General features: G+C 44.5%; 1 protein-coding gene across 2 annotated transcripts in view; it reads left to right on the plus strand.

Moving 5' to 3' along the window:
- Positions 1 to 13,025, plus strand: part of LOC124721814 (mitogen-activated protein kinase kinase kinase 1-like) — a 178,522-nt gene that overhangs the window by 45,279 nt on the left and 120,218 nt on the right. For both annotated transcript variants that reach the window (XM_047246935.1, XM_047246934.1), the window contains 2 exons: positions 2,352 to 2,411; positions 10,621 to 10,722. In XM_047246935.1, the coding sequence (XP_047102891.1) occupies positions 2,352 to 2,411; positions 10,621 to 10,722 (162 nt within the window). The remainder of the gene's footprint in view (positions 1 to 2,351; positions 2,412 to 10,620; positions 10,723 to 13,025) is intronic.

A 13,025-nucleotide genomic window follows, 5' to 3' on the forward strand; every position in this document is an offset into this window, starting at 1 on the left:
CAGTTCCTGTGTGTTGCATTCCTATCCTGTGCGTCTGCTGACTCTCCCTCCTGCATTTCTATCCTGCATACCTGCCGCCACTGTGTATCAGCCAACCTTACGCAACTCTCCCTCCTGCCTCATACCTCCTTTCTCCCTCTACTCACACAACCCAAGACAATACAAAACAACCCGTCACCCCAGTCTGCTTGCGGAATTGCAGTTCTGGCTTTGTGTGTTCAGTGTTCAGCCTGTACAGAGAGAGAGAGAGAGAGAGAGAGAGAGAGAGAGAGAGAGTGTGTGTGTGTGTGTGTGTGTGTGTGTGTGTGTGTGTGTGTTGGGGGGGGGGGGGGGGGGGTTCGCACATGCATGCACTTGTGCATGTATGCGCGCACTCAGTGAAAGATTCATGTGAAAGTTAGCAAAGCTTTCATTCCTTTTTGTGTGCCTGTTGACAACTCAACACTTCCACTGTTTGATGAGTTGCCTCCTTTACTGCTAAATTATTTTCATTCTGCCAGAACTTTTGTTATCATATTTATATCAGAAAATATATCAGTAAGGGAATCCAGCCAAAAGAAAGTGCCAAAAAAAGTCCCTCTGTGATTAGTCCTAATTATCCAATTTGGTAAGAACCCAAAACTCTGGGTTGTGTAAATCAGTCAACGGAGTGAAATTATCTGTTTGTTGAGTTTTTGACGAAACTGGTGGATGTATACGAGGGTCACTCCAAAAGAAATGCACACTATTTTTTTTTTTTTAAATCCATCTTTTATTCTACATGTTCGAAAGTTTTACAGTGTGTAGGTACATCCCTTAGGAACAATATTTTCTTTTCTCCATACAATTTCCATTCCTCTCAACTGCCTTACGCCATCTTGGAACCAGTGCCTGTATACCCGCTGCGAGGACAATCCTCAATATTGTCGTGCCCGCTTTCCTCACGTAACCTGCTTGCCCACCGACTAACTGTACTGCGATCGACAGCAGCATCTTCATACACCTTTCTCAGCCTCTTGTGAATGTTTCCCACTGTCTCATTTTCACAGCACTGGAATTCTATGAGAACAAGCTGCTTCTGATGAACGTAAAGTGTAGCAGCTGTCTTGAAGACATGCTGTGACAGCCCCACTCACGAGAACAGGTTGAACTAAGTTTGAAGAAGGATGCATCTACACACTGTAAAACTTTCACAAATGCAGAATGAAAACTGTATTTTTACAAAAATAGTGCCCCTCGTATAGATTAAAAAGTTTTATATTTAAACTTTATTTTTTCATTTGGAAGAAGGAAACCGTACAAAACATACTCTGTTTGTAAGTTAAGATATTATCTACAATATTTTGCCTTCAGAGCAGGACAGTGTCCAGAGTGTTTCGTGTACTACTTTGGTAACAAAATTCACCAAATGATATAAAGCTCTATGGAGTGCATTCAAAACTCTGAACTCATCATGTATAAGATGTTGTCGAGTGGCACAAACACAATCATGAGTTGTGTTTTGTAAATCAGTGACTCTGTGGATTCCAGCATAATCCTAATGTTATAATTTATTTATTTGCTGCTGTTACTGAGCAGAATATTCTGAGTGAATGAATAGTCATTGTGTTCCATACTGTGCCAATTATTTACTTACAAGGGATCGTAATGGGCTGGGCTTAGATTGACTTTGTGCTCTAATTTAGAGACTCTGGTGAAGTACAAGGGTCAACTGACATTATTTTTTCTTTCTACACCCTTATCAGTGAAACAGTGTAGTGGTGTGGTGGTTAAGCATTGGAATTTATACAAGAGGACAGCAGTTCAAATCTCCATCTGGACATCCTGATTTAGGTTTTGTGTTGCTTCCATAAGTTTCTTGAAGCAGATGCTGGAATGTTTCCATTGAAATCGCTGATTTAGTTCTCCATCTCTTCCCCATTTCAAGTTTTTGATCCATCTCTAATGACCTTGTTATTGATGTGGTGTTGAACCCTAATATCTAATATTTCATACTTTTTCCATGAAGGCTCACGTCATTCTTGTCTCTACTTCAGGTGAAATAAGCCCACTTACTTAAATATGCAGAATAGAAATTGTATAATTCAGAGTAGATGGTTTAGCAAGAGAGTGTATTTCTGACAATAATATGTGACTTTTATGTCTGTTTTGTGTAGATAATTGTGACAACTACTTGAAATTAAAATGTAGAAGTTATGTGTTGCTGGGAGTAATTTCCTTTTTAAATTCAGGTGATGTCACTCTAAGTCTCTGCGTTTGTCGAAACATGTTATTAAACTGTGTGTGTGTGTGTGTGTGTGTGTGTGTGTGTGTGTGTGTGTGTGTAAAAATTGTATTTTGCAAATGGTAAAAGAAAATATGTTTCATTTCAGGTAACAAAGCATTCCTCATCAAAAGTGAAGTTGTCTCCAGAAACACTGCCACATACTGATGTAAGTGGAATCTGTTATACATTCTCATTGAAATGAAGACATAATAAAACTATATTCACAATGTGTGTGTGTGTGTGTGTGTGTGTGTGTGTGTGTGTGTGGAGACAAACATGCATACATTTGTACATGTTTTGTGTCTTTCTTGATACTGTGGCTAGCTATTTTTTCAGTAAAGAAATATATTTCTTACAGTTGTCAGTTGAGACACCAATGTTAAAAAGATAAGATGACCAGCCTTTTGTGGCGGTGTTCGTAGCGACAAACACTTGGCTGTAGAAATGGCTTACGAAGTCACCGCCACACTTTTAATAGCGGGCCGACCGGTCCGCTGGAACAGTGAACAGAAAGATGAAAACCCAAACACTCATATTAAATAAAGGTCGGTACTTATCTTTTATTAATGAAGATACAGTAACACAGTAGTGAACTCGGTGTCTACAGAAATCTGTCTAGTTCGAGTCGGAGCGGCTAGGTCAGCGTCGGCTGACGACAAACAACAACTCTGCTGCGATGAACACACAACTGACTAGCAAGTACACAATTCGGTGGCGAGTATACAACTGAGCGGCGAATACAGAATTGTCCTAGCGCTCGCGACTCCAGCGCTTAAGAAGCCAGAAGCCAGCGGTGGCGCGCGCAGACTTGCGGCGATTTCCTGTATCGCTGGCGCTGCTTATGCGGACGGCGTCCGTACTTTGATGCTGCCAACCTTTTGGCAGCGGGCTCGGTTGGCATTACTGGCTAGGACATAACACTCCTCCCCCCCAAATCGCCGCACCGTCGTTGAATAATGACGTGGCGAGCGTCGACGGCGGGGGAGGGGTCTGGCCGCAGGCGTAGCAGAAGAGACCGGGGCGGAGACTGTTGTCGGTGGCAGTCCCCGGTCCGCACCCCAGCATTGGCTGCGAGGGGCCTCGGGGAACACTGACTGAAAACCGAGGTCAGGGCGCACGCCTGTGACCACGGGCGCAGCTTCTGGTACTGGACGCGACGGGGCGTCGGGACCCATGAAGAGAGGCAGCGTCTCCTGACGCTGCGTCGACGGCCGCTGAGTGGGCGCCGGACAAGGCGCTGCGGTGTCAGACTCCTTGGGGGTGCCCAAGGAAAGCGGCTGCAGGACAGGCTGCACAGCCACCGCTTGGGAAGGCGGCCCGACTGAGGGGTCGACGTCCATCAGCTCCGAAGGCGGTGGCGACTGAAGAGGGACCGCAGGCGCCGGAGCGACCACCTGGGGCGCTCCCGAATGAAGCTGCGCGGGAGGCATCAACGGGACGGGCTGTCGGCGTGGTAGCGGCGACGGCTGCTGCTGCTGCTGCTGCCCTGGGGGCGGCAGCGAAGTCGGAAGGCGCGGCTGGAACCCGCCGCGGACCAAATCTGTGGACAAAGAACGAGCGGCAGAATCCGGGCGGCTAGCGCGGCGCAACTGGTTCTGATGCCTCCTGTGCACCCCAGTAGCACCTTGAACAGTATAAAAACCGCGACCCTGGACACGTATCATGGTACCACGTTCCCAACGACGGCGACCGTGATAAACTCTGAAAAAAACGGCGTCGTTGCGCTGAAAACGCGTGCGATGCTCAGAAGCGGCGGGTCGATCCGGGGGGTGCAACAACCGTAGTAGGGTGCGATGACGACGGCCGTGGAGAAGCTCCGCAGGCGAAGGGCCGTCGCGTGGCGTGGTCCGGTACGATGACAGGAACGTGATGAGGGCCTGCTGACGAGAGTGCGTAGCACGAAGGCGGTCCATATGATCCTTGAATGTGCATACAAAACGTTCCGCTGCACCATTCGATTGAGGGTGGAACGGCGGAGTAAGAAGATGGCGAATGCCATTGGCAGAACAAAAACTTTCAAATTCAGCAGAGGTAAATTGTGGACCATTGTCAGACACTAAAACTTCTGGAAGACCCTCAATACAAAAAATTGAAGTCAACGCCTGTATAGTGTGTGCAGACGTTGTAGACTGCATGGGCACAACAAACGGAAAATTACTAAATGCATCTATCACGATGAGCCAACAAGAATTCCAATATGGGCCAGCGAAATCAATATGTACTCGCTGTCAGGGACCGGCAGGGTGTGCCCACTCAAAATAGCGTTGAGGCGGAGCAGCTTGGTGTTCGGCACACGTCGAACAATCTGTAGACATCTGCGTAATCTGCTTATCAATGCCGATCCATGTACAATGACGGCGGGCAAGCTGCTTGGTGCGGACCACTCCCCAATGACCTTGATGCAACAAGTCGAGGACCTTTGATTGGAGCACTTGGGCAACCACTACACGAAGCTGGTCATTCTCGGTGCGTAACAGCAAAACTCCGTGCGAAACAGACAACAGATGACGTTGCGGATAATAGCGACGAACCACAGGATCCGATATGTCCTTTGCCTTGGACGGCCAACCACGTTGAACAAAACGTAATAGTAAACTCAGATGAGGATCCGTAGCTGTCTCACGCGCCACCTGACGATAATCAATCGGAAAATCCCGGAGGGATTGATGCTCATCGGCGTCAATCTGATGGCAAGAGTCTTCGGAGGAATCGAAGACATCATCCGCAGCAATCGGCAATCTAGAAAGCGCGTCAGCGTTTGCATGCTGAGCTGTAGGGCGATACAGTATCTCATACTGGTATTGTGATAACAAAAGAGCCCAACGTTGTAGTCTCTGAGCTATCCGCTGAGGAACTGGTTTAGACGGATGAAACAGTGACGTCAGGGGCTTGTGATCTGTTACTAAATAGAATGGTCTACCATAGAGGTAGTGATGGAATTTTGTGACACCGAACACAATAGCCAACGCTTCCTTGTCCAATTGGCTATAATTACACTGAGTTTTGTTTAGCAATTTAGATGCGAACGCAATAGGACGTTCGGTGGTACCGACTCGGTGAGACAACACAGCACCGAGGCCGAAAGAAGAGGCATCACAAGCTAACACCAGAGGCTTGGTAGGGTCGTAATGGACCAGACAACGATCATTCAATAAAGCCTCTTTAAGCTGCTGAAATGCTGATTGGCAATCAGCTGACCACACAAACGGAACATTCTTACGGCGGAGACGATGCAACGGTGCAGCGATCTGTGAAGCATTAGGTATAAACCTAATATAATAGGTCAATTTGCCAAGAACTGCTTGCAATTCATGCAGATTGCGAGGGGCGGGCAAATCACGAATAGCTGCTAAATGTGACTGGGAGGGATGAATGCCTTGAGCATTAATAACATGTCCTAGATACTCCAGCTCCGTAAGGAAAATGAACATTTATCGATGTTGCAACGGAGGCCTGCCTGGGACAACACTTTAAACAAACACTCCAAATTACGTAAATGTTCAGCAGGCGTCCGACCAGACACAACAATATCGTCTAAATAGTTGCAACACGATGGCACATTAGCCAGAAGTTGAGACAAAAAATGCTGAAAAACAGCTGGAGCTGACGCACAACCAAAAGGCAAACGCAGAAAACGGAACAACCCCAACGACGTGTTTATGACAAAATACTGTTGTGATTGCTCGTCGAGGGGCAATTGCAAATATGCTTCACGGAGATCAATTTTGGAAAAGAAACGAGCTTCCCCTAACTTATCCATCAGCTCGTCCGGGCGACCGGTCCGCTGGAACAGAGAACAGAAAGATGAAAACCCAAACACTCTCATTAAATAAAAGTCGGTACTTATCTTTATTGATGAAGATACAGAAACACGATAGTGAACTCCGTGTCTACAGAGATCTGTCTAGTTCGAGTCGGAGCGGCTAGGTCAGCGTCGGCTGACGACAAACAACTACTCTGCTGCGATGAACACACAACTGACTAGCAAGTACACAATTCGGTGGCGAGTATACAACTGAGCGGCGAATACAGAACTGTCCTAGCGCTCGCGACTCCAGCGCTTAAGAAGCCAGAAGCCAGCGGTGGCGCGCGCAGACTTGCGGCGATTTCCTGTATCGCTGGCGCTGCTTATGCGGACGGCGTCCGTACTTTGATGCTGCCAACCTTTTGGCAGCGGGCTCAGTTGGCATTACTGGCTAGGACATAACACAGCCAGTGCACAAAATAATACCACAGTGAAACTGAAGGACTATACTACGACATGATTCACGAAGTGGCAGAAATCATGTCAGATAGTTCACTTGAAGAAGCAAGGGGATTGAAGTTCATTCTGCAGAAATTTAATCCACTTACAGTAGCACTAACCTCCTTTACTGAAATTAATGCAGCTATAAAAGTTCTTGAAAACTCATATGGTTCATTCTCTCAGCGACCACACTGGCACCAAAACGGAAGATAACAGAGAGAGGGTCGAAATACTGAATTCAGTCTTGTGAAGTTGTTTCACTGCAGAAGATCATAACATTGTCCCTTCTTTCAATTGTTGTACAAACATCGAAATGGCAGATATTGAGATAACTGATCGCGGAATTGAAAAGCAGCTACAATCGCTCAGTAGTGGAAAGGCTTCAGGACCAGTTGAGATACCTATAAGATTCTATAAAGATTAAGCAAAAGAACTCGCTCCCCTTCTAGCAGTAATTTACCGTAGATCACTTGAGCAACGAAAGGTACATAATGACTAGGAAAAAAGCGCAGGTCATTCCTGTTTTCAAGAAAGGCTGTATGACAACTATAGACCTGTAACATTGACGTCAATCTGTTGCAGAATTATGGTACATGTTTTATGCTAAAAAATGATGACGTTGTTGGAAAATGAACATCTCCTCTATAAAAATCAACATGGATTCCACAAACAGAGATCCTGCGAAACTCAGCTCGCTCTGTTCTTCCATGAGATCCACAGCACAGTGGACAACAGCGGTCAGGTTGATGCCATGTTCCTTGATTTCAGTAAGGCATTTGACACCATCCCGCATTGCCGTTTAATGAAAAAAGTATGAGCTTACGGAGTATCAGAGCAGACCTGTGATTGGATTCAAGACTTTCTTGCAGATAGAACTCAACACGTTGCTCTTAACAGAACTAAACTGACAGATATAAAGGTAATATCCGGAGTACCAGAGGGAAGTATGATAGGACCATTGCTGTTTACAATATATAAATGAACTAGTAGAATGTGTCGGATGCTCTTTAAGGCTATTCGTAGCTGATGCAGTTGTCTATACCGAAGTAGCAAAGATAGTAAGAATTTGCAGAACAACCTGCAGAGAATTGATGATTGGTGCATGCCCTGGCAGTTGACCCTGAACGTAAATAAATGTAATATATTGCGCATACATAGGAAAAGAAATCCACTACTCTGCAGCTGCACTATTGATGACAAACAGCTGGAGACAGCGTCTGACATAAAATATGTAGGCGTAACTATCCAGAGTGACCTTAAGTGGAATGTCCATATAAAACAGATAGTGGGAAAAGCAGACACCAGACTCAGGTCCATCAGAAGAATCTTAAGGAACTGTAACTCATCCACGAAAGAAGTGGCTTATAAGGCACTTGTTCACCTGATCCTTGAGTACTATTCATCTGTCTGGGATCCCTATCAGGTAGGACTGATAGAGGAGATACAGAAGATCCAACAAAGAGCGGCACGTTTTGTCACGGGATTGCTTAGCTGGCGAGAGGGCATAAAGGAGATGCTAAACAAACTCCACTGGCAAACGTTGCAAGAGAGGCGTTGTGCATCACGGAGAGATTTACTATTGAAATTTTGGGACAGCACTTTTCAGGAGGAGTCAGACAACATATTACTTCCTCCCACATGCATCTTGCGCATTGACCGTGAGGAGAAAATTCAAGAAATTAGAGTCAATACAGAGGCTTACCGATAATCATTCTTCCCACACACTGTTCGCGAGTGGAACAGAGTTGAAGGGAAAAGATAGTGGTACCAAAAGTACCCTCTGCCAAACACCATTAGGTGGCTTGCAGAGTATGAGCTTGATGTAGATGGTGCTGATGAAATTTTGAACAACATTCTGAAGATGTGTTGTTTCTGTAATGATGTAATGCATGTGGTGCAGAAAAATTTTCCAGGCAGATAAAAATATGCCAGTGTTAACCTTTTTTAGGAGTTGGGTGACAGGAAAAGTAATAATTATTGTCCAGTTTCATAGGTGACAAACTTTCTCTAACCTATCTGAGAAAGTAGTATACTCACGAGTGTTGTCACACTTTATTAACAATTTACTTAAGTACAGTTCAGCTGAGGGTTCCACAGTTTGTGGCTCATCTTGAGTTCTTCGACCAGTGGTTATTTAGTGGATTTTCTAATATATCATAAACACAAGTGGCTAGGCTTGCCATGAACAGAATTGAATTGTGAATCTTTTACAATGCTAGCCACTCACTCAGTTGAAACATCAGAAAAATCACTAGCAGTCATCAGTGTAAGATCTGAACATGACTGTACAAAAACCACATATTAAAAAAAAACTTCATTCCTCATTTCTAAAGGTTGCAGTGGACCAGAAAGGAGCTTACTGAGCACTCTCAAAAGTTTTTGATCATTTTCCCAACAATATAAAATGTCTGACAGATAACTAAGGAAATTTTAAATGTTATATGAAATCACTTATTCTGGACAAAACCTATTCCATAGTTGAATGTTTAATTGAACACTGATGTATACTAATAGTGTGTTTACTTTGTCATTAGACATGTTTTTTACTTTTAATGTTAGTGACAAGGTCTAAGGAGAGCTTCTGTAAAGTTTGGAAGGTAGGAAACGAGGTACTGGCAGAAGTAAAGCTGTTAGGACGGAGCGTGAGTCGTGCTTGGGTTGCTCAGTTGGTAGAGCACTTGCCTGCTAAAGGCAAAGGTCCTGAGTTCAAGTCTCGGCCCGGCACACAGTTTTAATCTGCCAGGAAGTTTCAAGGTCTAACATGTTCAGTTTTGTATACTGAAATTGGACGACATACACATGTAATATATATATGCAGGGTAGTGTCAGAGTGACAGGTTGTACTTTGTTTCAGTGCATTTGCATAAGAAAAGTTATTATTGTGTGAAAGCTGAAATGCTTTCAGATAAGTTAAACAATGGAAAGTTCAGGTTGGAATGTCAACAATACTATGAAAGGGATGGATTGCTACTTACTGTAAAAATGACATGTTGAACTGCAGGCAGGCATGATGAAAAGATTGTTACAAATAAACTTTCAGCCAAAGCCTTCTTCAGAAAAGAGAAGTGCACACACATTCACACAAGGAAGCACACCTCACACACACGACCGCTACTTCCAGCCAATCCACAACAGAATTGCATTGAGCAGGAGTAACAGTCTGAATTGGACCAGGGAAGGGGAAGGGTTAGTAGGGTATGGGTGAGGGAAGAGGAATGAGTGCTGCCTGGCAGAGTGTTGGGGACTAGAGGTGGCTGGATGGAGCCTCACCTCCACCACCGACTTTTGCTGAACTGCACAGCTGGGAGTTTTCCTTACAACACATTCTCAGCTCCCTAAATCACCCCAAGCTCAGCCTATGGTAACCTACTGCCCCAACACCCTCCATCCAAATGTTTCTGCCGCCTCTGTTCTATCATCTCCTCATGATTCGCCTCCCTTCACCCTCATTCTGCACTGGTCTCTGCTGGTGTATCCACTGGTCTTTTCCCGTTCTCTACTCCTCTCCTTCCTGCTCCCTGTTTTTTTCTCCCTCATCTCCCTCCCCTACAGCCTTCCGATGCTGTGTCGGTCAGCTCTGTCCTGCCACCTCTAATTCCTGCATGCTCTACCCTGCAGTGCCAATTCCTCTTCCTGCATCTGTACACTGCCATACTTTCCCCTTTCCTGTCCTGCCCCAGATTGTTGCTCCTATTCAATGCATTTCTGTTGCAGTCTGGCCGGAGTGGCTGGAGGTATTAGTCACGTGTGTGTGTGTGTGTGTGTGTTTGTGTGTGTGTGTGTGTGTGTGTGTGTGTGTGTGTGCTTGCTTGTGTGAATGTGTGTACATTTCTCTTTTCTGAAGAAAGCTGTGGCTGAAAGCTTATTTGTAATGGTCTTTTCATTGTGCTGGTGAATAGCAATCTACCCTTTTCATAATATTTCAGATAAGTTAAAGTTAAGTGTTTTATGTTGAATTGGAGAATATCTCTCTCTCTCTCTCTCTCTCTCTCTCTCTCTCTCTCTCTCTCTCTGTGTGTGTGTGTGTGTGTGTGTGTGTGTGTGTGTGTGTGTGTGTGTGTGTGTGTTTTAAACAGGACATTTGTTTCATTTTTCTGATGTGAATTTAACACGCAGTATATCGTTTCAGATCCCAGGCCCTACAGCAGCAGAATCAAAGCACTATCAAACTCCACCTGTGAGGTGGCGATACAGTTCTCTCCACCAGCTGTCTCCGAGTCTTCGAGCACCGGTCTGTGATCACAAAGAGACCTTTAGTAATTGTTAAAATGGCTGAATACAATAATATAACTCGCCAGAATTTCACAGTGCATTCAACTTTTACCAACTAAGAACTCTTTCCTCAGTCAATAGTTAGATTGTGTGTAAATTGATAGAGTATTTGTTATGTTTCTGAAACAATGGAAGTTATTACTTAGTAGCCATATTAGTTAACAACAATTAGTTTTCCAGTTACTGGATACCGACATTTCTACATCTACATGACTACTCTGCAATTCACATTTAAGTGCTTGGCAGAGGGTTCGTCGAACCACGATCATACTATCTCTCTACCATTCCACTCCCGAACAGCGTGCGGGAAAAACGAACACCTAAACCTTTCTGTTCGAGCTCTGATTTCTCTTATTTTATTTTGATGATCATTCCTACCTATGTAGGTTGGGCTAAACAAAATATTTTCACATTCGGAAGAGAAAGTTGGTGACTGAAATTTTGTAAATAGATCTCGCCGCGACGAAAAACCTCTTCGCTGTAATGACTTCCATCCCAATTCGTGTATCATATCTGCCACACTCTCTCCCCTACTACGTGATAATACAAAACGAGCTGCCCTTTTTTGCACCCTTTCGATGTCCTCCGTCAATCCCACCTGGTAAGGATCCCACACCGCGCAGCAATATTCTAACAGAGGACGAACGAGTGTAGTGTAAGCTGTCTCTTTAGTGGACTTGTTGCATCTTCTAAGTGTCCTGCCAATGAAACGCAACCTTTGGCTCGCCTTCCCCACAATATTATCTATGTGGTCTTTCCAACTGAAGTTGTTCGTAATTTTAACACCCAGGTACTTAGTAGAATTGACAGCCTTGAGAATTGTACTATTTATTGAGTAATCGAATTCCAACGGATTTCTTTTGGAACTCATGTGGATCACCTCACACTTTTCGTTATTTAGCGTCAACTGCCACCTGCCACACCATACAGCAATCTTTTCTAAATCGCTTTGCAACTGATACTGGTCTTCGGATGACCTTACTAGACGGTAAATTACAGCATCATCTGCAAACAACCTAAGATAACTGCTCAGATTGTCACCCAGTTCATTTATATAGATCAGGAACAGCAGAGGTTTCAGGACGCTTCCCTGGGGAACACCTGATATCACTTCAGTTTTACCCGATGATTTGCCGTCTATTGCTACGAACTGCGACCTTCCTGACAGGAAATCACGAATCCAGTCACACAACTGAGACGATACCCCATAGGCCCTCAGCTTGATTAGAAGTCGCTTGTGAGGAACGGTGTCAAAAGCTTTCCGGAAATCTAGAAATACGGAATCAACTTGAGATCCCCTGTCGATAGCGGCCATTACTTCGTGCGAATAAAGAGCTAGCTGCATTGCACAAGAACGATGATTTCTGAAACCATGCTGATTACGTATAAATAGATCGTTCCCTTCGAGGTGATTCATAATGTTTGAATACAATATATGCTCCAAAACCCTACTGCAAACCGGCGTCAATGATATAGGTCTGTAGTTAGATGGATTACTCCTACTACCCTTCTTAAACACTGGTGCGACCTGCGCAATTTTCCAATCTGTAGGTACAGATCTATCGGTGAGCGAGCGGTTGTATACGAGTGCTAAGCAGGGAGCTATTGTATCAGCGTAATCTGAAAGGAACCTAATCGGTATACAATCTGGACCTGAAGACTTGCCCTTATCAAGCGATTTGAGTTGCTTTGCAACCCCTAAGGTATCTACTTCTAAGAAACTCTTGCTAGCAGCTGTTCGTGTTTCAAATTCTGGAATATTCCATTCATCTTCCCTGGTGAAGGAATTTCGGAAAACTGCATGCAATAACTCCGCTTTAGCGGCACAATCGTCGGTAACAGTACCATCGGCTCTGCGCAGCGAAGGTATTGACTGTGTCTTGCCGCTTGTATACTTTACATACGACCAGAATTTCTTCGGATTTTCTACCAAATTTCGAGACAATGTTTCGTTGTGGAACCTATTAAAGGCATCTCGCATTGAAGTCCGTGTCAAATTTTGCGCGTCTGTAAATTTTAGCCAATCTTCGGGATTTCACGTTCTTCTGAACTTCGCATTCTTTTTCCGTTGCCTCTGCAACAGAGTTCGGACCTGTTTTGTGAACCATGGGGGATCAGTTCCATCTCTTACCAATTTATGAGATATGAATCTCTCAATTGCTGTTGCCACTATATCTTTGAATTTGAGCCACATCTCGTCTACATTTGCATAGTCAGTTCGGAAGGAATGGAGATTGTCTCTTAGGAAGGCTTCTAGTGACA

The sequence above is a fragment of the Schistocerca piceifrons genome, chromosome X, assembly GCF_021461385.2.
Source record: "Schistocerca piceifrons isolate TAMUIC-IGC-003096 chromosome X, iqSchPice1.1, whole genome shotgun sequence".
In the NCBI taxonomy this organism is placed as follows: Eukaryota; Metazoa; Arthropoda; class Insecta; order Orthoptera; family Acrididae; genus Schistocerca; species Schistocerca piceifrons.